The 21507-nt window shown below is 68.9% G+C and overlaps 7 protein-coding genes across 7 annotated transcripts; 4 read left to right on the top strand and 3 right to left on the bottom strand.

Moving 5' to 3' along the window:
• Positions 1-20: 20 nt before the first annotated feature.
• CHLNCDRAFT_143125 (hypothetical protein) lies at positions 21-5654 on the bottom strand (the record flags this gene model as incomplete). The annotated part of the gene is made up of 10 exons (XM_005849564.1): positions 21-236; positions 420-890; positions 1114-1318; positions 1620-1696; positions 1774-1870; positions 1995-2118; positions 2246-2886; positions 3011-3134; positions 3262-4998; positions 5108-5654. The coding sequence occupies 10 exons, from the start codon at positions 5652-5654 to the stop codon at positions 21-23; spliced, it is 4239 nt and encodes a 1412-aa protein (XP_005849626.1).
• Positions 5655-7060: 1406 nt separating this feature from the next.
• Positions 7061-8744, top strand: CHLNCDRAFT_21267 (hypothetical protein; the record flags this gene model as incomplete). The annotated part of the gene is made up of 6 exons (XM_005849822.1): positions 7061-7278; positions 7423-7560; positions 7672-7806; positions 7929-8156; positions 8243-8412; positions 8515-8744. Coding segments are annotated over 6 exons (1119 nt in total), but the record flags the coding sequence as incomplete, so codon positions are not given.
• A 606-nt stretch (positions 8745-9350) lies between these two features.
• CHLNCDRAFT_143123 (hypothetical protein) lies at positions 9351-11538 on the top strand (the record flags this gene model as incomplete). Its single annotated transcript, XM_005849821.1, has 6 exons — positions 9351-9498; positions 9660-10505; positions 10640-10720; positions 10900-11004; positions 11130-11191; positions 11311-11538. The coding sequence occupies 6 exons, from the start codon at positions 9351-9353 to the stop codon at positions 11536-11538; spliced, it is 1470 nt and encodes a 489-aa protein (XP_005849883.1).
• Positions 11539-11934: 396 nt separating this feature from the next.
• On the bottom strand, positions 11935-12659 carry CHLNCDRAFT_143122 (hypothetical protein; the record flags this gene model as incomplete). The annotated part of the gene is made up of 3 exons (XM_005849563.1): positions 11935-12078; positions 12246-12393; positions 12511-12659. The coding sequence occupies 3 exons, from the start codon at positions 12657-12659 to the stop codon at positions 11935-11937; spliced, it is 441 nt and encodes a 146-aa protein (XP_005849625.1).
• Positions 12660-13167: 508 nt separating this feature from the next.
• CHLNCDRAFT_143121 (hypothetical protein) lies at positions 13168-17821 on the top strand (the record flags this gene model as incomplete). Its single annotated transcript, XM_005849820.1, has 17 exons — positions 13168-13253; positions 13345-13381; positions 13468-13533; positions 13672-13734; positions 13862-13940; positions 14072-14190; positions 14340-14434; positions 14607-14678; positions 14833-14910; positions 15041-15145; positions 15354-15400; positions 15594-15700; positions 15897-16077; positions 16277-16381; positions 16574-16682; positions 16844-17403; positions 17562-17821. The coding sequence occupies 17 exons, from the start codon at positions 13168-13170 to the stop codon at positions 17819-17821; spliced, it is 2169 nt and encodes a 722-aa protein (XP_005849882.1).
• A 316-nt stretch (positions 17822-18137) lies between these two features.
• On the bottom strand, positions 18138-19323 carry CHLNCDRAFT_143120 (hypothetical protein; the record flags this gene model as incomplete). Its single annotated transcript, XM_005849562.1, has 5 exons — positions 18138-18291; positions 18457-18586; positions 18704-18813; positions 19041-19111; positions 19186-19323. The coding sequence occupies 5 exons, from the start codon at positions 19321-19323 to the stop codon at positions 18138-18140; spliced, it is 603 nt and encodes a 200-aa protein (XP_005849624.1).
• A 144-nt stretch (positions 19324-19467) lies between these two features.
• Positions 19468-21209, top strand: CHLNCDRAFT_143119 (hypothetical protein; the record flags this gene model as incomplete). The annotated part of the gene is made up of 7 exons (XM_005849819.1): positions 19468-19536; positions 19627-19671; positions 19755-19991; positions 20141-20352; positions 20510-20678; positions 20866-20995; positions 21106-21209. 7 exons carry the CDS (start codon positions 19468-19470, stop codon positions 21207-21209), a joined length of 966 nt encoding a protein of 321 aa, XP_005849881.1.
• Between the last annotated feature and the right edge of the window lie 298 nt (positions 21210-21507).

The following is a 21507-nucleotide window of genomic DNA, read 5'->3' as shown; positions in this document are numbered from 1 at the left end:
GACGGCCGGCGGCGGCCGCCTCAGTCCTCCGCCTCGGCATCAGCCACGTCAGCGCCGGCGATCCACTGCCACAGCGAGTAGCCGCGCCGCCTGCCTTTCTTCACGGATGGCCCAGAGGCGCTGGCACCAGGTGCCGCGGCCACCATGGCCTGCTGCTGCGGCGCGTTCACCAGCTGCGCTTCCAGCTGCACGTTCCTGCTGCGCTGCTTGTCCACCTCCAGCTGCAGCTTCTCAACCTGCGGGCCGGGGGAGTGAGGGGCCAGGAGGCAGCATGTGGCAGACAGGGAAGGCAGGGCATGAGAAAACAGAGGGGACAAGGCGCAGCACGCTGCTGCGGCAATACAGAGGCGGCCTGCGCAACAGGAGCGGCATGGCCAGCCTGCTGCTGTGGGTGCGGCCTCAGCGTGGGCCGGCCTCACCTCCTCCGCCAGCGCCAGCAGCTGCAGCTGCTGCTCCGACAGCATCACGCCGCCGGGCAGCTCCCACACCGCGCCGCCGCCTCCCGCGCTGCCGGGGGTGGGCGGCGTGGCCGCGGCCGCCGCCGCCGCCGCGCCCGCCGAGTCGGGGCGGGGCGAGAGCGAGGAGGAGGGTCCGGAGGGGGAGGGCAGCGCGGCGGCCGCCGCCACCGTGGCGGACGCATCCGACAGCTGCGCCTGCAAGCTGCCCAGGCCTCCCGACAGCTGGCGCATGGGCGAGGCTGGGGGCAGGTAGCCCACCGCCGCCGCCGCATACGCCTCGGCCGCCGCCGCGTCGGCGTCAGCGGCCTGCGCAAACTGCGCGGCGGCGGCCATGGCGGAGCGCAGCCCCGTCAGCTCCAGCGCCTGGCGGTTCAGGTGGTCTGTGAGCGCGTCGTTCTCAGTCACCAGCCTCTCCATCATGCGCTGGCAGGCCTGCAGGGGGCACGCGGCAAGGGGCAGGGCATTGAGCGCGCTTGCGTGGTGATACACACACATACGGAAACGGGGCTGGCGCGCCGCTGACCAGCCAAGGCGGCAGGCCCAGGGGACGAGGCATACGCGGTCGAGGCGGGGTGGCAGGCAGGGTGGAAGACATCAGGGCAGTCTGGCCGCAGTCTGGCCGGCAGGCGTGGTGCTGCCGGCCCCAACAACCCACGTCGGCGTGCGCCTGGGCATCCAGTGCCACAGCCTCCGCCGTCGCCGCCCGCTCCTCCGCCACCCGCGCGGCCAGCACGAGCTGCTGGTCGGGCGCCTGCTGGCGGGGCGACGCGGCGGCGGCTCCAGCCGCGGCAGCGGCCGCCGCCTGGCTCTGGGCCGCCTCCTGCTGCACCCTCGCCAGCTGGCGCTCCAGGTCCTCGCACCTGCAGGGCGCAGGCGGCGGGCGCAGCAGGAACGGCGCAGCAGGAACTGAGCAGCAGCGTAGACTCCTACCCAGCCAGCCCTCAGTGGGCGGCAGCGCACGGCGAGGCTGCCAGCGCCTCCATAAGATTTCGGCACGCGGGGCGCGGGCAGCGGGCCCCTGCCTGTGCCGCAGCTCCAGCGCCGCCTCGTGAGCCTGCCGCCCCTCGGCGGCCGCCTGCGCGTTGTCGCGCAGCTGGCGCTCGAGGGCCTGCCACCAATGGAGCAGAAGGGGAGCGGGCACGGGTCAGCAGGCAAGCTCACCCTGGTGGCGATGAGCCACATACCTGTGGCGCAGCCGGCACGCTGCTCCACACAGCCAGCAGCAGCACCAGCAGCGGCTCCAGCAGAGTGGCAAGGTCGGGGGGGGCGAAAGCGTGCGCAGCAGGCCTCCGGCTGGGCACCCACCCCACCCCACCTGCGCCGCCCGCCGCTCCTTCTCCACCGCCCGCTCCGCCTTGTCCAGCCGGTGGCGCAGCGCGGCGGCGTCGTCGCCCCGTCCGCTGGCGGCGGGCCTGCGGCGGCAGCAACGGGCGCAGTCGGCTGGGTCAGCTGCCGCCGGGCGGCCTCAGCGTGCCCGCTGGACCCAGGCCCAGGCACTGCTTCCACGGGGGCCACGCAGCCACACATCACAACGACCGCAGTCCATGCAAGCGCGCAGGCTGGGTGGCGCGCCTGGCGGCCGCGGGGGAGGCGAGCAGCTGGTCCAGATGCTCCTCCAGCCGCCGCACCTCCGCCTGCGCGGTGGCGGCGTCGTGCATGGCTGCACGCCAGGCGGCAGCGGGGCACGCAATCAGCGGCCAGGCAGGCAACAGCCCGGGGCGTTGCGGCGGGAAGCAGCGCGGGCAACAGGCTGCAGCCTGGGGGCGTGCCGCCATGCGGGGGCGCACCAGAGGCCAGATCGTTGCGAGCGGTGGTGACGTCAGCCTCCAGCTGCTGCCGCTCCGCCGCAAACCGCTGTTCCGCCGCCGCCGCCGCCGCCCGCAGGCCCTCGCCTTGCCGCTGCGCCTCCGCCAGCGCCGCGGCGGCCGCCGCGCCCACCCCCTCCTGCTGCGCCGCCCGCAGCGCCGCCTCAGCCTGCGCGGAGGCGGCCTCGGCGGCCGCCTGCTGCGCCTCCTCCAGCTGCTGCCGCAGGCCGCGCACCTCGGCAGCCTGCAGCTCCGCCTGGGAGTCCGCCGCCTGCAGGGCCGCCAGCCTGGCCTCCAGCTCAGCACGCACCGCCTCGGCCGCCGCCGTCCGCTGCTCCGCCGCCCTGGCCGCCGCGTCGGCCTGCTGCTGCGCGAGCGCCACCTCAGCCAGGCTCTCCCGCATGCTCTCCACATCCTCGGCCGCCGTCAGCGCCGCCTCCCTGGCCGCCGCCGCCTCCTCCTGCGCCGCCTGCAGCTGCCCGCGCAGCTGCGCTAGCTCGGCGGCAGACGCCTCCGCGCCGGCGCCTGCCGCGGCCGCGCCCTGGTGCCGCGCCAGCGCCGCCGCCTTGTCCAGCCGGTGGCGCAGCGCGGCGGCGTCGTCGCCCCGTCCGCTGGCGGCGGGCCTGCGGCGGCAGCAACGGGCGCAGTCGGCTGGGTCAGCTGCCGCCGGGCGGCCTCAGCGTGCCCGCTGGACCCAGGCCCAGGCACTGCTTCCACGGGGGCCACGCAGCCACACATCACAACGACCGCAGTCCATGCAAGCGCGCAGGCTGGGTGGCGCGCCTGGCGGCCGCGGGGGAGGCGAGCAGCTGGTCCAGATGCTCCTCCAGCCGCCGCACCTCCGCCTGCGCGGTGGCGGCGTCGTGCATGGCTGCACGCCAGGCGGCAGCGGGGCACGCAATCAGCGGCCAGGCAGGCAACAGCCCGGGGCGTTGCGGCGGGAAGCAGCGCGGGCAACAGGCTGCAGCCTGGGGGCGTGCCGCCATGCGGGGGCGCACCAGAGGCCAGATCGTTGCGAGCGGTGGTGACGTCAGCCTCCAGCTGCTGCCGCTCCGCCGCAAACCGCTGTTCCGCCGCCGCCGCCGCCGCCCGCAGGCCCTCGCCTTGCCGCTGCGCCTCCGCCAGCGCCGCGGCGGCCGCCGCGCCCACCCCCTCCTGCTGCGCCGCCCGCAGCGCCGCCTCAGCCTGCGCGGAGGCGGCCTCGGCGGCCGCCTGCTGCGCCTCCTCCAGCTGCTGCCGCAGGCCGCGCACCTCGGCAGCCTGCAGCTCCGCCTGGGAGTCCGCCGCCTGCAGGGCCGCCAGCCTGGCCTCCAGCTCAGCACGCACCGCCTCGGCCGCCGCCGTCCGCTGCTCCGCCGCCCTGGCCGCCGCGTCGGCCTGCTGCTGCGCGAGCGCCACCTCAGCCAGGCTCTCCCGCATGCTCTCCACATCCTCGGCCGCCGTCAGCGCCGCCTCCCTGGCCGCCGCCGCCTCCTCCTGCGCCGCCTGCAGCTGCCCGCGCAGCTGCGCTAGCTCGGCGGCAGACGCCTCCGCGCCGGCGCCTGCCGCGGCCGCGCCCTGGTGCCGCGCCAGCGCCGCCGCCTGCTCAGCCTCCTGCAGCTGCTGGCGCAAGGCGGCCGCCTGCTCCTGCTGCGACAGCGCTGCCTGCCGGGCGGCCTCCAGCTGCTGCCGCAAAGCAGCGGCCTCCTCCTGCTGCGCCCACGCGCCCTGCTGCGCGTCCTGCACCTGCTGCTGAAGGGAAGCCACCTGCGCCTCCAGCGCGCCAACCTGCTGCTGCTCCGCCGCCGCCGCCTGCTCTTCCGCTGCGCCCTGCTGCTGGTGGCCGGCCGCGGCCGCTGCGGCCGCTGCCGTGGCCGCCGCCGCCTCCCCCCTTGCCGCCTCCAAGAGCGCCTCCAGCTGCCGCCGCTGCTCGGCAGACTGCAGGGCGGAGGTTGCCGCCGCCTCGCGAGCCTCGGCGGCCTCCGCCTCTGCAGCAGCCAGCTTGGCTGCCACCTGGCTGGCCGCCCCCTGCTGCTGCTGGGAGGCCGCCGCCAGCTGCATGCCCAGCTGTGCCACCGCCGCCCGCAGGCCCTCCGCTTCTGTTCGGGCGGCTGCCAGCGCCTCCTCGGCACCGGCAGCAGAGGCGGGGCTGGCGGCGCCGCCGCCTGCACACGCCGCCTCCGCCTCTGCCACCTGCTGCCGCAGCAGGGACACCTGCCGGGCGTGCGCCGCCTCCTGCTCCTGCACCTGCCGCTGCGCCTCGGCCAGCTGCTGCTGTACGGCGGCGGCCTCCTGCTGCAGCCGCTGCTCGCAAGTCGAGGCGGCGCCCTGCTGCCGCTCCAGCTCTAAAGCCTCCTCGCGGGCGGCCGCCGCCTCCTGCTGCGCCGCCTGCAGCTGCTGCTGCAGCGAGCGCGCCTCTGCCGCGGCAGCCCGCTGCGCCTCGGCCTGCTGCTGCAGAGCCGCCAGCTCGCCGCGAGCCGCCTCCAGCTGCTGCGCGGCCTGGGCGGCAGCAGCCTCCTGGTGCAGCAGCGCACCCCGCAGCTCTGCCACCTCCACTTGCGCCGCAGCCAGCTGCGCGCTCAGCTGCGCATCGCCTGCGGCCACAGCCTGCTGCGCCTGCTGCTGCAGCTCCCGGCGCAGCTCCGCCGCCTCCGCCTGCGCCGCCGCCAGCTGGCGCGCCGCCTCGGCCGCAGCCTGCTGCGCCTGCTCCTGGGAGGCCGCCGCCACGCGCAGCGACATAGCCTCCCCCAGCAGCTCTGCAGCAAGGCAGGCGCACGGAAGGGGCAGCCCTGGGAGGCAGGCCTGGCTTGCAGGTGGCCATGGCAACAACCAGCCCTTGGCGGGTGCCCCGGAGCAAGCGCACACCAGCAGCGGCGCACTTGCCTGCCTTCTCCCGCTGCAGGGCCTGCCGCTCTGCGTCCACCGCCTCGAGTCCCTCCTGCAGCCGCCGCCGCTCGCCCTCCGCCCGCTCGACAGACGCCGCCAGCTGCGACTCGCGCTGCTGCGCAGCAGCCAGCTGCGCCTGCAGCGGGGCGGTGGCTTCCGCCACGGCTGCCGCCACGGCCCCGGCCAAATCCTGTGCGGGTGGTGCGTGAGGCTTGGGGTCGGCGGAGGGTGCAGCTGCTGCGCCTGAGATCATGCCAGAAGCTGGAATGGGCACGGTTGCTGCGGGCGCTTTGGCAGGGCTCCCCGGGAAAGATGGAGGCCCGGTGCCAAACATGGGAGCCTGGGCGGCAGGCGCCCACTGCTGCGCAGGTGCCTGCTGCCGGTGCTGCTGCGCCGGCGGCGGTACCGCCTGCGGCACTGGGTGTGGCTGCGGGCACGGTGCCGCCACTGGCGCTGGGGCTGCTGCTGCCTTCTTGCTGGCCAGAGCCGCCTGCTTCTTGCGCTTGAATTCTTCTAGCTGCGGCATAAAGGTGTGGGGGGATTGGCCGAGGAACCTAGGCGACGCAGCAGAGGGTGTTGCAGCTACTGGGGCACTCATCACAGTGCTATCTTCGCTTGCTCGCGTCAGTCAGCTCTGTCGATCCTGTGCTGCCCCAAAAAGCCGCCACCTCACCTTTCGCCGCCCAGCCTCTACACTGTTGGTGGCAGCCAGAGCGCCACTGACCGGGCGTGGGAGGCCGGTGGCGCCGCTGGAGGCCGGTGGCACGTCTGCCGGTGCAGGACCACCATTAGCAGTAGGAGCTGCACATGCAAGCACACATCGGCTTGCGGTTGCAGGGAGCACAGCACCAACTGGCGGCGGTGGCAGCGGCGGCAGCAGCAGGGCAAGAAGCTCTGCAGTCCCCTGCTGGCACCTGGGGTCCCATCGCTATCATCTCCAAACAGGAAAGCTGCAGGCTCCTCCACTGCTGCTGGCGCTTTGAATGCAAATGCGGGCGGGCCGCTAGCGACTGTAAACCCGCTCATCGCCAGCCGCCCAGGCTGCCAACGCGTGCCAAGCGTGTCTGTGGCGGCTGGGCGAGAGAACAGTGAGCACGTGCCAACTCCAAAGTGCGGTGCGCCCAACGGGGCGGGAGCTGCGTGCAGCGTTCCGCAGCAACCGATGCTCCGCGTGGGAGTGCTCAACAGCCCTAACGTCCTTGCTCCCAGGTCATTCCCGCTTTCTAGCAGGACAAGGCCGTTTTCCCACTCCGATGCTTCCTCTCTCCGGCGCGGGCAATGCTGAACATAAGCCTGCACCATTCCAGCACCTTCTGGCCTCCAGAGACGGCTCGTTGCGGCAGCAAATCCTATTGTGTGCATTTCACTTCGCCTCGTTCGAGCCGCAACCAGCTGGGCAATCCGTGAATTGAGTTAGAGGTGATCTGAGCAGCAGCTGGCGAGGCGACAATGAGCGCAGCAACGGAGGAAGTGCTGGGGGCAGCGGCGGTGGCGGTGGCAGGCGATGCGTCGGGCCCAGGCCCAAGCAGCCCACCACCAGAAGTGCAGCGCACGGGCTACTTGGGCTTCGGCTCGTTCCACAGGTGAGGCACCGTGCGCTGTGAATGACCTCATTGTGCAGGTTACAACTAACTGCCCACGCGGGCTTGCCAGTGGCGCCACGGTAGCCACCTCAATGCCTCTCTGGTCCTTGTCTTCCCCTGCAGCGACAATGTGGAGCAGATGGTGGCGGACCCTGACTGGCAGCCGCCGCCCAATCCCTTCCAGCAAGACTGTGCTGCATTGGCGGGCACATCGTTTGGCGCCGCCTGCCGGCACCACTTCCTGATTGATTTCGACAGGTGCCTTGTGTTTAGGCAGGCCAGTTTGCCACCGACTGTGATTTGCCCTTAACCTGCCGCTGCTGCTGGACCGTCCACGCCTCGCAGGTGGGCATTCATCAACCATGGCGCGTTTGGCGCCGCGCTGCGCCTGGCACAGCAGGAGGCCGAGGCGTGGCGCCGGCGCTGCGAGCAGCAGCCGCTGCTCTTCCTCGACAGGGACCTCTTCTCGCAGCTGGCCCGCGTGATGCGGGAGCTGGCGGCCTTTGTGGGATGCCGGGCCCAGGACCTGGCGCTGGTGCCCAACGCAACCACAGGTCTGCTGCTGGTGTGCCGGCTTTGCTTGCAGCCTGCACCAATGCCCGCCTGGGCACTCGACTCATGGGCAGCAGAGTCGTACTGCCTGCCTGGTTCGTGCTGCCCACTTTTTGTGGCACCGTTTCCTGCTGCAGGGCTCAACTCTGTGATCCAGAGCATGCGGGGCAGGGTGGGACCAGGGGAAACGCTCTTCTCTCTAGATGTGGGCTATGGCAGCGTCAAGAAGATGCTGGCTGTGGTGGCAGAGCAGACGGGGGCACAGCACGTGCAGCACACGGTGCAGCTGCCACTCAGGTGGGTGGCGGCCAAATGCCCGCCCGCCCGGCACGGCAGATGCGCGCTTCCGCTGAACCAGCCCCGCCAAATGCTGCTGCGCCTGCCTGATGCCTGGCCTGCTGCTTGCAGCTCAGCCGAGGAGCTGGTGGCGCAGGTGGCGGCGGCCATGCCAGCTGGCACCAAACTGGCAGTGTTTGATGCGGTCACCAGCAACACCGCCATCCGCCTCCCCATCCAGCAGCTTGTGCAGCTGTGCCACAGCAGGTGGGCCGGTCGGTCCCGGGGAACTGCCACAGTGTATGCACGCCTCATCTCACTCCCTTCCATCTTTCTCCCTCGCCAAACCCTGCCAACTCCTGCTGCCTGTCGCCTGTGCGCTGCCGCAGGGGTGTGGAGGTGCTGGTTGATGGGGCGCATGCGCTGGGCATGCTGCCGCTGGACCTGCACGCGCTCGCAGCCGACTATTTTGTCACCAATTGCCATAAGTGGCTGTGCGCCCCCAGAGGCAGCGCCTTCCTGCATGTGCAGCCGCGCCACCAGGCCCACGTCCGGCCCCTCATCATCTCGCACGGTAAACAGAGCCCCTCGCTGGCCCGCCCCTCGGCCCAAGCTGTGTATTGTGCTTTGCCCCTGCCGACATCATTCTGCCCATCACGGAGGTCTGCCCCCCACCCCTGTCCCCACCTGCAGGCTATGGCAGCGGCTTTGTGTCAGAGTTCATATGGGATGGGTGCCGCGACTACGCCCCCCTGCTGGCGGTGTCGACGGCGCTGCGTGCATGGCGCCAGCTGGGCCCCGAGGCGGTGCGATCCTACCAGCGGCAGTTGCTGCACCAGGCCGTGGCGCTGTTGACGCAAGCCTGGGACACAGGTGCGGCTGCCGGTTGCACCCATCGCATCTTGCAAGCAGCCTCATTAGGCAGCAGACACCTACTGAGCAGTGCACCACCCTGCCACTCATCGTCACCTGCAGGCACACTGGTGCCGCTGGACATGTGCGGCTCAATGGCGCTGGTGCAGCTGCCAGATGCATGCCTGGCTGCCGCACAATCGGCAGCCGAGCATATCAGCACAGCGGCGGCACCAGGTGCTACCTCGGCGGACGGCAAGTGGGTGCAGGACTCTCTGCACTACCAGCACCACGTCGAGTGCCCCATCAAGTGCATCAACGGCTGCCTCTATGCCCGCATCTCTGGTGCGTGATGCGGGTGGCTTCGGCTGCCTGGCTCTCCTTGCCATGCCATGCTGGCCAGGAAAGCAGTGATGCCTCATCCCCCCTGCCGCTGCCGTGTAGTGCACATCTACAACGAGCCTGCCGACTATGAGCACCTGGCGGCCGCTGTGTGCAGCCTAGCAGCTCTGTCCAACGGACCCGCCAGTTGACTCCTCTTGCCGTTGTCAATTGAGGTGCAAGCGTGCAGACGCTGGTGGCACCCCTTCCCAGGCTTCCAAAGGCGCCGGCGCCCAGCCCCATGCCTGTTGGCAACAGCCCGAGGAATGCCGTGCTCCCCACCTCCATGCCTGTAATGCGGTGCGTCGGCTCTTGGGGAGCTGTAGCAGTGGATAGAGGCTCAGTGAGCCGCTCACTATGAGTTGGGGAGGCCACCTCAGAGCTGACTGGCCCGCGGCCTCCCGTCCCAACTCATGTGATCCCGCTCTGTGATCGATTGCACCCTGTGATCCCTGCGCAGCAGTGCCTGAGCACGCTCCAAAGCACGTCCCTGTCCTGGAACCGCGTCGCCTCACTCTCACCCTTTTGCAGCTACTCGGTACCCTGCCACACACGCCTGGTTGCGACAGAGAATAGTGATGAGGCGGCACCTGCTGTGCCTGTGCCTCATGGCCGCTTTGGCAAGCGCCCTCGCCGCAGACTGTCTCCCATCTCTGGAGCCTGAGATTGAGAAGCTGCCTCAATCGACCATCTTCTCGGAGATCATCACCTCGCTAGCGGCCCAAGGTAGGCCCGCGCCCGGAAGCCAGCAGCGGCGGTCATGCATTCCCGCGGCCGCTTTCCCTCGCGCGCCCTATGGGCCAGCTGCTGCCTGCCTGCCTGTGTGTGTCTGGACCCTGCTGCCTACACCGCTCCCCACTGCCTGCCTGCTCACCCGTGCCGCGCAGCTGTGCCGAGCGAGGAAGGCACCGCCAGGCGGCGGCTGCTGGAGGCGGCGGCAGCGGGCAACGCCCCCGCCTTCCGCGCCTGCCCCCGCATCCTCTCCCCCGTCTGCTCCACCGACGGCCAGCAGTACCCCAACGACTGCGTGGCGGCCAACAGGGGCGCCCAGGTGGCGTGCCGTGGGCCCTGCCCCTGCGGCGCCGAGGCCTCCTCTGCCGGCAACTCTGCCGGGCCGGTTGACCCTGTCATGGGCCCCTGCCCCAAGATCTACTCCCCTGTCTGCGGGCTGGACGGGCAGACGTACCCCAGCAAGTGCGTGGCGGGCGGGGCGGAGGCCGTGGACTGCGAAGGGCCCTGCCCCTGCCCGGCGGCGGGCATGCGGGAGCTGCTGGCCGACGGCGACGGCGAGGCGCAGCCCTGCACCAAGGAGTACGTGCCGGTGTGCAGCGTGGATGGAGAGACGTTTGCCAACAGGTGCCTGGCCGGGGACGCGGAGATTGCGTACGAGGGGGAGTGCAGGGCGGTCAGGCCCTGCCCCGCCATCTACGCGCCCGTCTGCTCAGCCGACAACGCAACGTACGGCTCGGACTGTGTGGCGGAGGGCGCGGGCGCGGAGGTTGCGTGCAGCGGCGAGTGCCCCTGCCCCAAGCCCGACGCCAAGCCGTGCCCGCTGAACTGGGCGCCGGTGTGCGGCGTGGACGGCGCCACCTATGGCAACGACTGCGCCGCCGGCGACGTTGAGATCGCTTGCCAGGGGGAGTGCCCTTGCAAGGGGGACGCCGCTGAGGGGCAGTCAACTGACGGCGACGATGCCGTCTGCATGACCATGGTCGACCCCGTGTGCAGCATGGGTGAGGGTCGCAGGCGCAGCCTGCCCTGCTGTGGGGGCATTCTGCCAAGCGCGGCTTCTCTCCTCGCCGGATGCTTCCCGTGCAAAAGTTTGTTGATGGGGCCTGCCTGCCTGCCCACCTGCCTGCTCGTGCAGACGGCGAGACATATACCAACGGCTGCTTTGCCAGGGTGGCGGGTGCAGTGGTCGACTGCCAGGGCAAGTGCCCGTGCCCTGGTGAGTGTGCCGGCTGGCTGGTTCAGGTTCAGAGCCCGGCCCAGCTGTTGGATGGAAGTGCCCGGCCCACGCTCCCATCCTTTCCTGCCTCCTGGCCTGGGCGGGTCCACCAGCCCAGATCTGTTCAGCCTACGAAAGCATCATTGCTGAGCTTCCCCAGCTCGTCCCCTGCCCTGCAGAGGTGCTTGAGGCGCTGCAGACGCGGGGCGGAATAGTGCTGGTCCCCACAGATGATGCGCTGCTGGAGGCGCTGGAAGCATTTGCCAACCTGACCGACGCCTCCGGTGCGCCACACCACCGCTGCTTCCTGGGCAGTGGGCCGCTTGGCTTGAACTGCTGGTGCCAGATGGCCAGAAGAGGGAGCGGGCTGTGGTTTGACAATGATGGCTGTGTGGTGTTGTGCCTGCAGGTGACCTGCTGAACAACACCGCGCTGCTGAAGCTGATCCTGGCCCGCCACACCATCCTGGCGGTGAGCCTGCATCATTTGGGCAGCAGCCAGTCTGCATTCCAACTGCTGTGATCCACACTGGCCACGTGCGGCACGTTGCGCCCGCCCATCTGCCCCGCGCACCTTGCATGTCTTTGCAGAGGCCTGGAGAGAAGCTGCCAACTCCCAGCGAGGATGGCACCCTTGCGCTGACCCAGGCGGGCGAGCGTGTGCGGCTGTTTGCTGACGAGCAGTTGGAGCTGGAGAGCGTGGGCACCGGACCGCGCGGAGGAGACAAGATCCCGGTGCTGGCCAGCGTGAAGGGCTGCAAGCTGGCAGTCTACCAGATTGCGGTGGTGCTGGAGGGGCCCGGGGCGACTTCCCGCTAGCCGAGATGCCCTGAGCATAGGAGCTCAAAGAGTTGATGCTGCCAGCTGACGGTCCACGCGAGCAGGCAGGCTGAATTTTGTGGAGCGCCCAGCATAGATTCCAGAGAGAGACAGCAGAAGAGCGAGCGCACACCAAGTAGCCGTTAGATATGCTCGCGCCCTAGTTAGGTCCGCTACCATGCATGCTGCTCATCCCATTCATTTCCTGATGCATCCCCTTGTTGAAGAATCATTGTCACAACATGCCCGCGGGCCTTGAGAACAGGCAGGCGCTTTTAAATCTGGACTTGTTCACGCCGGTCACTGTGTGAACAAGCCACACAAAAATGAAAACATGATAGCACAGGGGATGGGGAATTCGCTACAGTGTGTTGTGCTGCAATCTGCCGCTGCCGGTCACTGCTTGGCAGCCAGGCCAGGGAAGTTGCACTTGAAGACGGCGGCCGGCAGGCGCTTGGCCTCCTCCTCGGAGTAGCAGGCGCTTGGCACCGCCGCAGACATGCACCACACGCAGTAGTTGGGCGAGTCATCGCACGACACCTGCATGGCACGTGGCGGGTGGGCAGGACAGGGTGTGGCGCAGGTATGGGGGCGTGGCGGTGGTGGTTGCTTGGTGGGTGGGTGGGTGGAAGGGTGAGTCGTGGATGCATCAAGCCATCTCAAGCCATCAAGCACGGGTCCAGATGGGCCGCCATGGGGTACCACACCTCGTCCAGATAGCTCTGGCAGTCCACATTGGGCTGCGCCGGCGGTGGCGTCGGGAAGTCGCACTTGAAGAACTTGGCCGGCAGCTTGGCGGCGATCTTCGTTTCGAAGCAGAAGTCCACCTTGCCCCAGGCGTGGCACGGCACGCACCTGCGGGCACAAACAGGGGCGGCAGGACACGCACCCTGGTTTGCACTCCACACACACCCTGCACACAGCGGATGCCAAGAGCAAGCGCTGCATGTTTGCTTTGGCGCATCAGCGCACTTGTCGACGTGCTCTACACACTGCGTGTCGTTGTACAGCACGCAGACGTCAATGTCCCTGAGGGGGCTGACGGTCCGGGAGGTGGCGGCGACGGCCACCGCCATTAGGGCGGCCACCAGCAGCGGCGCGCGAATTGAGTTTGGCGCCATCATGAGGTCGCCTCGGCAGGACCAGGGGTGGTGTGTAGCGTGCAGATGGGGTTATACGCCTAGGGCTTCAGCGAAAAGTGGGCCGCTGCCTGGGCTCGCGTGGTGATCAATGACACTGAGCACAAATGCCTGGAATTGTGCTTCAAGCGGTCTGGGAGCCGCCTCCAAAGGGGCTGATGAGGTTGCCCTGCAGCACAGCACGTGAAATGCCACGCCAGAACTTGATGCTGTTCTCCAAACGAGGCCCTTTCGAGCATCAAGCATTGGCCTACTAGCCTACGCGAGCCTGCAGCGCCAGAACCCTCCGGCTTGCGGGCCATTCTGGGGTGCCACATTCGCTGCCAGAGTGCTGGGCAGGCCAAACCGTCGGGTCTGAGGCTGGCAGGCAGCGGAGATATCGCAGGCGCCGCTGCGGCGATCACGGTGTTCCCTTGTGGCCGCCGCCTGCCCTAGTCGCCGGGCGCTTGGCGCCGCAGCGCTCTGGCTACCGCGGAACAGACAATAAGAGATGGGTCCAGAGGCCGTCGGACTAGTCCCGCTGGTCCTGTGCCTGGCTGTGGCTATCCTCTTGGGCCATGCAGTGCACGTGCGACGGTGAGCAGCAGTCCTGCACAACCATGCCACCGCGCCGCCGGGTCGCCACCTCTCCCGACACCCTGCGCCCTGCCCCTGCCTGTCCCTGCAGCATCTTCTTCCTCACCGAGGCGACAGTGTCGCTGTTGGTGGGTATGGCCACGGGCGGTGCAGGTGCGTGGGTGCTGCATGCAGGCACCCGCACCCGCACTGGATCCCATGCTGGTGCCTGCAGTCCTGCCACATCTTTGCCAACTTGTGCTGCGTGCTGGCGCCGGCTGCAGTGCTGGCTTATTACATGGTGTGGAAGGGCGTTCGCATCCCAGCCACCCTCGTGGAGTTCAACACCCAGGCAAGCCATGCACGAGCTGCACTGGGGGTGGCAGGATTTGTCTGCGGCACCGCGGGCACCCATGCTGGCTGCTCAGCCTGCCTGCAGATCTTCTTCGATGTGCTGCTGCCCCCAATCATCTTCAATGCGGGGTTCAGCGTGAAGAAGAAGGTGCGGCAGGCCCGCCCCCCGCTTGCGCGCGAGGGCCGCTGCGGCTTGGTTTCGGGGGTTGGGGCCGGCTTGGGTGCCGGCTGAGTTCCTCCTCACTCACCATGCCTGCGTCTGTGCCTGCTCGCAGTCTTTCTTCCGCAACTTCACCACCCTGGTGCTGTACGGCGTGCTGGGCACATTCAGCACCTCGGCGCTCATCGCCACAGGTGCGCCCCTAGGGCAGATGAGCCACATGGCTGTCGCTTGTTACGCAAATGCAAGCCAGACAGGACGCCCTGCTCAGGCCATGCTGTCGACGCCGCTTGGGGGCTGCGGTCACCCGCGTGCCTTCCCGCAGGCTGCTACAGCATCCTGTCGAGCGTGGGGCTGGACGGCCACCTGGTAGCCGACAGCCTGGCGCTGGGCACCATCTTCAGCTCGACAGACAGCGTGGCCACCCTGCAGATCCTGGACCAGGTGCGCCGCAGGGGGCGGTACGGCTGCGCAGGGGCTGGGTGCGCGTGTGGGGGCCGCGCTGTGCGCCCCTGCATGTGGAGGACCAGACGGGCCGAGGCAGAGAGCGTGGCTTCGCTGACCAGCACCGGGCGCTGTGGCATGCTGTGCAGGACACGGCCCCCGTGCTGTACAGCCTGATCTTCGGGGAGGGCGTGGTCAACGACGCCACCTCCATCGTGCTGCTGCGGGCGGTGCAGAAAATCAGGTGGGACATGTGTGGCGACAGAGAATGTGTTGGCAAGGTGTGCGCCCTGCCAGGCTGCCCATGCCAGGCTGTCTTCACTCACCTGCGCTCTGGCTCTTGCCAGCCACACAGGCAGACCATCCAGGCTGGTTGAGTGATCTTTTCATGTGCCTGCCCTCCTGCCCACCTGCAGCCGCAAGTCTGAGCTGACCGCCGACACGCTGATGCTCGTCATCCTCAACTTCTCCCGCTTGTTTGTGCTCAGGTGGGCCCGCCGGCCTGCCACCTGTCCACCGCCCTGCCTGCTCTGCTGGTCAGCTTCACCCCTGCTGGTGGCTGCGTGGTGCGGCTAGGCTGCCGCAACCTGCCTGCCCTAGAGCGGCACCCCTGATCAAGAGGCTTGTGTTCCTGCCCCGCAGCCTGCTGCTGGGTGCAGGCGTGGGGCTGGTCAGCGCCTCCCTCATCAAGCGCTCCTTTGTGCACCACTCAACCGATCGGTGAGCGCCAGCTGGCTGCGTTGGCGAAGGCCCCGCCCATCCCCTCTCGCTTTCACAAAAGTCTCAACCTGCCTGCCTGCTTGCCTGCCTTCCTGAGTCGCCCTGCCTGCCTGCCCCGCCCTGCATGCAGGGAGGTGTCCCTGATGGCGCTGCTGGGCTTCCTGGCCTACCTGCTGGCCGAGGAGCTGCAGCTGTCGGGCATCTTCAGCGTCTTCTTCGCGGGGCTGACCATGAGGTGGGGCCACAGCAGGCGCAGCAGCCACAGCAGGGCAGCAGCATGGCAAGCAGCATAGCAAGCAGCATGGGTGGGCCCTGCGGCAGCGTGGACAGCGGGCGGGCCAAGTGTCGCGGACCTCTTTGTGCCCGCCGTGCGCTGCTGAGCGCTGGTCCCCGCCAGCAGGCACGCCCACTGGCCTGCCCCGCTTTGCCTGGCCGCGCTGCAGCCACTACACCTGGCACAACCTGTCTCCCTCGGCCAAAGTGGTCACAGGTGGGCGAGCGAACCGTGGCTGCAACCCCACAAGCTGTGACCTGCGCGTGTGCGCACCCCAGCATGCCCCCTCCGCCCCTCCCGCTCCACCTGTGCCCCCCCGTTCCCACCTCGCCCCCACCTCGCCCCCACCTCGCTCCCACCTCGCCCCCACCTCGCTCCCACCTCGCCCCCACCTCACCCCACCCCGCAGTCTACCTGTTCCGCATCGTCTCCTTCACCGCCGAGCTCTTCCTCTTCCTCTACGCCGGCTTCTCCATGTGGAGCACCACGCTGTGGCAGGGAGACATCTACACGCGGGTGGGTGCGCAGCGGGGAGGCGGGGGGGCAGCGGCCACCGGGGGCCGTGCCCACCAAGGCAGCAGGGGTGCCCAGCACTCTTGGTACGCGCCCATCCTTCCCTCGGCCCACTGGCATGGACCTGCGGCAGATGCAGGAGGGCTGGAGGCCCTGGCTGATGGGCCTTCCTCCCCGCGGCTGCTGCCCTGCGCTGCAGGCCAGCGCGATGCGGACGGCAGGCCTGCTGGCGGCGGCGCTGGTGGTGCTCGTGTTTGCGGCGCGCGCCCTCACCCTCATCCCCCTCACCCTGCTGGCCAACACGTGGCGCCCCGCGGGCTCCAAAATCACAGTCCGCCAGTGGGCCGTCATCTGGTGGGCTGGCAGCATGCGCGGGGCAGGTGAGGGGGCTGCAGCCAGCGCGCCGCCTTGCGGGCCGGAGGCCCGCCTGGAGTGGGCCGTGCCGTGCACTTGCCCACCCAGGCGCGCCCTTCCTTTCCTGCCATCCATCCATGCATGCGTGTGACATGCGGACACTCGCGCACCACCACCACCACCACCACCACCACCATCACCCCCGCCCTCCTCCCCTGCCCGCAGTCACCGTGGCCATGGCCTTCCAGAACTTTGGGCGGCAGAAGGAGGAGCCGACAGACAACCAGGTGCTGGTGGTGGCATCCAACGCCGCCGTCATCTTCATCACCGGTGGGCTGAGCTGGCGCTGAGCTGGACCGCTGAGCTGGAGCGCTGCACTGGACTGCATTGCTTCGCTGAACTGGACTGATTGCTTCGCTGAGCTGGACTGTGCTTCGCCGCTGTCGTGCCCGCCTGGCCTTGCTGCTTGACACGCCTCCCCCGCCCCGCCTGCCCTCGTGCCCGCCTGCCATCCCGGTGCAGTGGTGCTTGGAGCGGTGACCAGCACCCTGCTGGGGTGGCTGATACCCAAGGACGAGCTGGCTCCCGCCAACACCTTTGCCACGCTGCCTTCCATCCAGGATGGCGTCAGGTGAGCCGCCCGCCGCCGCGGGCGCCACTGCCGCTGCTTCATGTGCATGTGATAACTGCGGCGGCATCTCCCCAGCTCTCCTCTGCCGCCTCCTCATGGCGGCCAGCCTTGCGCCCACCCTGCGTCGCGCCTCCCTGCCCCCGCCCCGCCGCGCCCTGCAGCCCGCCGCTGCTGGCCACCGCGCTGCACTGGAACCGCGCCTCTCCCATCTACCGGGCCTGGCACCACGTGGACCAGCGCTGGCTGCGCCCGCTGTTTGGGGGCCGCGCGCCGCACGCGGCAGGCTACCGCTCGCCGCCGCCCAGCCCCGGCAAGCGCATCATCCAGCGGGTGATGGGTCCGGGCATCATGAAGCGCCTGGGCGCTGATGCGCTGGAGGCGGAGGAGGAAAGCACGGCCCCCGGATCCAGCCTGGCCTCCAGCTACGGCGCCGCCTCCAGCCACGGCCCCGCCGCTGCCCTGCGCCAGCCCCTGCTGGGTGGCAGTGGTGGCCACGTCGTGCCTCCGCCCTCGTCGGCGCCAGGGCTTTCGAACGCCAAGTCGGGCAAGCGGCGGCCGGACGCGTTCCGCCTCTGGCCGGCCGCCTTGGAGCCAGAGGTGCCGGCTGCAGAGGCGGGGGCTCGGTCGGCCGCGCCGCCACGCGCGGCGGCGGCGGCCACCCCGCCGCTGTCTGTGCGCAGCCTGGAGGCGCTGGACATGCACCCAAGCACCGCGGTGGAAGGTGCGCCCGCCGCCGCGCCTGCCCGCGCAGCCGCCACCGCCGCCGCCGCCCTGGCGCCACCCTGGCACTGCTCTGTCGGGCTGCCTGGCAGCAGCAGGCCGCTGGGCACCAGCTGCGCGTGGCGATGGCGTGCGCACGCTGCGCCTGCTGTGCTGCAGAGCTGTTCAACTGCGACTCCAACCGGCTGGACAGCCTGAGGAGCCAGCAGCTGGACTGGAAGGACAGCAGGCAGTACGGCGAGGCGGCCTGGCTGGCGGCGGGGGCCCCCAGCGACAACAGCTCGGGGGCCTCTGGCTCGCAGCTGCAGCAGGCGGTGCTGGGCGAGGAGGAGGGGGCCGGGGAGGAGGCCGAGGGCGCTGCCAGCGGCGCAGGGCCGCCGGCGCGCGACTACGCCGCTCGCAGGTCTCCTTTCCAGTAGTGGCGCCTGAGGGCTGCCGATGTGCACAGGGAGGGCGAGGAGCCCTCTGAACTGCACATCTGCTAGTATCCTAGTATCCTAGAACGTCCTCGGTGCCTCTGCTGCAAACGAGCTCCGGTCCAACCCAGTGCCTGCCACTGCCGCTGCACTTTGTTGGGCCCCTCTCTTGCCCCTTTCCTCTCTCCCCTCAGCTATTTTGGTACCAATCCATTATTGATCAATCCTTCAGCTTTACAGGCAGAGCCTGGCCGCTGTCACGGTGTCAGGCTGGCTTGTAACTGCACAGGCTGGGCGGCTGCAGCAGGGTGGCTGGCTGCTACTTGGTCTTGCCTTCCGTGGCCTTGCGCAGCAGCTCCACCGCATCTTTCTTTATCACCCCCGCCGCCAGCTGGCCGTCCTCATGGAAGTACTCCCCCACGCTCCTGGACAGAGACTGGGCGCCGCCGCCTCTCGATGCCGCACGAGCGCCCCTGCAGCGGCAGCCCGGCCCGCGCTCGCTGAGGGGCGGCGCTCCCTCACGCAGGGCACGCTGCGGCTGCTGGCAGGCCAGCTCAGCCTGGCCCCCGTGCGGGGTCTCCCACCACACGCGTGCACGCACGCACGCACCCCCCGCCCCTCTCAGCCACGGCTCGCACCTGGGCGTCACACACAGCGTGTAGAACTGCTGGAAGCGCGGCAGGCGGGAGGCGATGGCCAGCGCGGGCGGGCCGCCTGGCGCCGCCCGCGTGAAGGCAATCACATCCTTCTCGCACACCATCGCAACAACTGCACCACAAACGCAGCGGCCAGCGCAAACGGCACGGCAGATGGTTGGCAAACGTGGCAGGCCTGCACGCAGCAGCCATCAGCCCAGCGTGCGCCCCTCCACGCCCTGCCACCCACCCGTCATGAGTGACGACAGCACCACATAGGCCACCACGCAGCCGGCCAGCAGCAGGGTGTTGTCTGGGTACTTCTTGGGGTAGAACTGGGCCAGGCAGGCCACGCCGCAGCTGCAGGCAGGCACGGGAGAGCATGGGGTTGGCGGGAGGGCGAGATTGGTTTCAGCAGCGGGTGCAACAGAGCTGCTCTGTAAACGCAATGGGTGCAGGATCTGGTGTGGTGCTGCATGCTGACATCAATCACACCAGCCGCTTCTGAGGTGCTGCATCTGCTCGCGGCAAGTGCTGCGCCGAGGAGGGCAACGGCAGGCGGCAAGTGGCGGCGGGCGGGCACTCACGCGAGCAGGCCCAGGACGATCTTTGTGTCCGTGTATATGTTGTCTATCCGATGTCCCTCTTCACCGGCAGCCTGCAGGCCCCAGCAGCACCTCCAGCCAGTGGACTCCTGGTCATCGGAGCGATCGGCCCGCGGGCGGGCCGTACCTCGATCACCGCCTCATCAAGCGCCCGCTTCAAGCTGGTAGTGTCCCCCAAGTCGATCTTTTCGGGCTTCTTCTCGTGGTGCTCCTCCTCTAGCTTGAACACGTCCTTCTCCTCCTTCTTCTGCTTCTGCTTGGGCATGATGGCAGGTTGCAAAGTGCACAGACGTGCGAAGAGGCGAGAATGCACCATCACTATTCTCCCTTTCCATCATTGCCAAAAACCGACTCCCGCCCAATTCAAGGCCTCTTTGCACCCCCTGATTGATTCTCCCAGCTCCATACCATGTCTTTAGCCCAAGAGGCCAAGCACGGCACGCTGGAGGCCGCGCTTGAGAATGTCGAGACCCAACTGGTGAGGGGTGGCAGCTGCAAGACGCTGCACCGCTGGATGACGAACCCCAAGCACAATGTGATTGATCCATCTGTGTTACTGCATCTGCAGGGCAAGGTGCTGTCGGCCATAGCGGCGTCGGTGGCGTCGGTGGCGGTGAGCTGGCCCAGTCGTCGCCCTCTCTCCTCTGTCCGCTTCCATCTGCCATTCTGCTCACAGCATCTGGCGCCTGCCTGCAGGACACGCTGCGCACAGCCTCCACCAGCGAGACGGGCACCTCCAACGCCCTGGGGGACAAGCAGCTGGTCGCCGACGTGGCGGCAGACAGCTGCGTGTTTGCCGCGCTGCGCGCCTGCGGCGCTGTGGAGCTGGCCAGCAGCGAGGAGCAGCCAGCGGACCATGAGCTGGGTGGCAGCGGCTACTCGGTGGCCTTTGACCCTCTGGATGGCAGCTCCATCATCGGAGCCAATTGGGCGGTGAAACGGGGCTGCGGTGCATAGCTCGGCTGCTGGCCTGCCTGCCGCACCCTGTCCCAATGCCGCTTCCATAGGGCCACCCTTGTGGGAAGTGGAGCCACAATGCAGCAACCTCAGCTTCACCATGCTGTGCTCATTTCCGGTTGCAGGTGGGCAGCATCTTCGGCGTGTGGCGGGGCCGCGGCTTTGTGGGGCGCAGCGCTCGGGAGCAGGTGGCGGCAGCGTACGCGGTGTACGGGCCCAAGACGCTGCTGGTGGTGGCGCGGCGGGTGGCGGCCGCAGAGGTGGCGGCGCGCCAGGGGCGGCAGCACGTGGTGCAGGAGTTTGTGCTGCTGCCCTCGGGCGCGTGGCAGCTGAGCCGGTGAGCGGGGGCGCAGCCGCGTCTTCAGCGAGAGCGCGTGCATGCAGGGGACCGGAGCCTGGGCCAGCCCCGCGCAGCAGCAATGGTAGCTGGCTGGCTGTGTGGGGCCGCAACCTGCCTGCCCTGGCGCATGCCTGGCCGCCACGGGAGCCTGCAGGGCTGATGTTCGCATCCCAGAGTCCAAGAAATGCTTTGCCAGCGCCAACCTGCGTGCCACCGCAGACAATGCGGCCTACCGGCAGCTGGTGCTGGGCTGGATGGAGGAGCGCTACACGCTGCGCTACTCTGGTGGCCTGGTGCCAGACCTGCACCACATACTGGCAAAGGTGGGTGGGTGCTCGGGGTTGGGTGGGGGGATGGGGGCTGCTGCAGCCTGCGGCGAAGAGAGAGGCTACTGCTGGGCAGCAGTGCAACACTTGGATGCAGGCAAGCGGCTAGCCTCGCCTGGCGGCAGCCACAGGGTGTGGTGATGGCACTGCGGCTGCTGCACACCAACACCAACGCTGCGTGCAGGGCGGCGGCGTGTTCTGCAACCCCACCTCCCCCACCTGCCCCGCCAAGCTGCGCTGCCTGTACGAGACCTTCCCCCTGGCGCTCATCACCGAGGCAGCGGGCGGCAGCAGCCACGACGGCCGCGGCTCGGGTGCGGGGGCGGCTGCTGGTAGGGGCACGCGCACTCCTGCCTGTGCTCCCCTGCCGCGTCCTGCCCGGCTCAAGAAGCTTCGCTCCCCTTCTCCACCCACCCTGCTGCAGCGCTGGATGGCAGACTGGAAGCTCATGACCAGCGTGGCCCACTGTGCCTGGGGTCCACAGCTGAGGTGGCAAAGTGCCTGCCCGCCATGCTGGCGGGGCTGTGAGCTGCACATGGGCACTGCCCGCTTGCATTGCCTCTCCTTGTGGGTTGTGCGCATGTCACAAGTCGAGACGTCAAATAGCTAAGGAGGTCAGCGGCTCGAGCAGCAGCAATCAAACGATCATCGGCATCAACGCAGGAAACGATAGGAATTGAATACAGGAATGTGTTTTGAGTTTCGGCTTCTTTTGCAGGAAAAATGAAATCGGGTGTTGCTGTATAAAAACGCACGGCGGTCAAACGCTGGGCACGCGCCACAGAAAAAGACCCTGACTCACGCCCTCGTCATATAAAAACACTTA

The sequence above is a fragment of the Chlorella variabilis genome, assembly GCF_000147415.1.
Source record: "Chlorella variabilis unplaced genomic scaffold CHLNCscaffold_5, whole genome shotgun sequence".
Taxonomy (NCBI): Eukaryota; Viridiplantae; Chlorophyta; class Trebouxiophyceae; order Chlorellales; family Chlorellaceae; genus Chlorella; species Chlorella variabilis.
The sequence above is the reverse complement of the archived record's forward strand: the minus strand, read 5'-3'. Positions and strand labels throughout refer to the sequence as shown.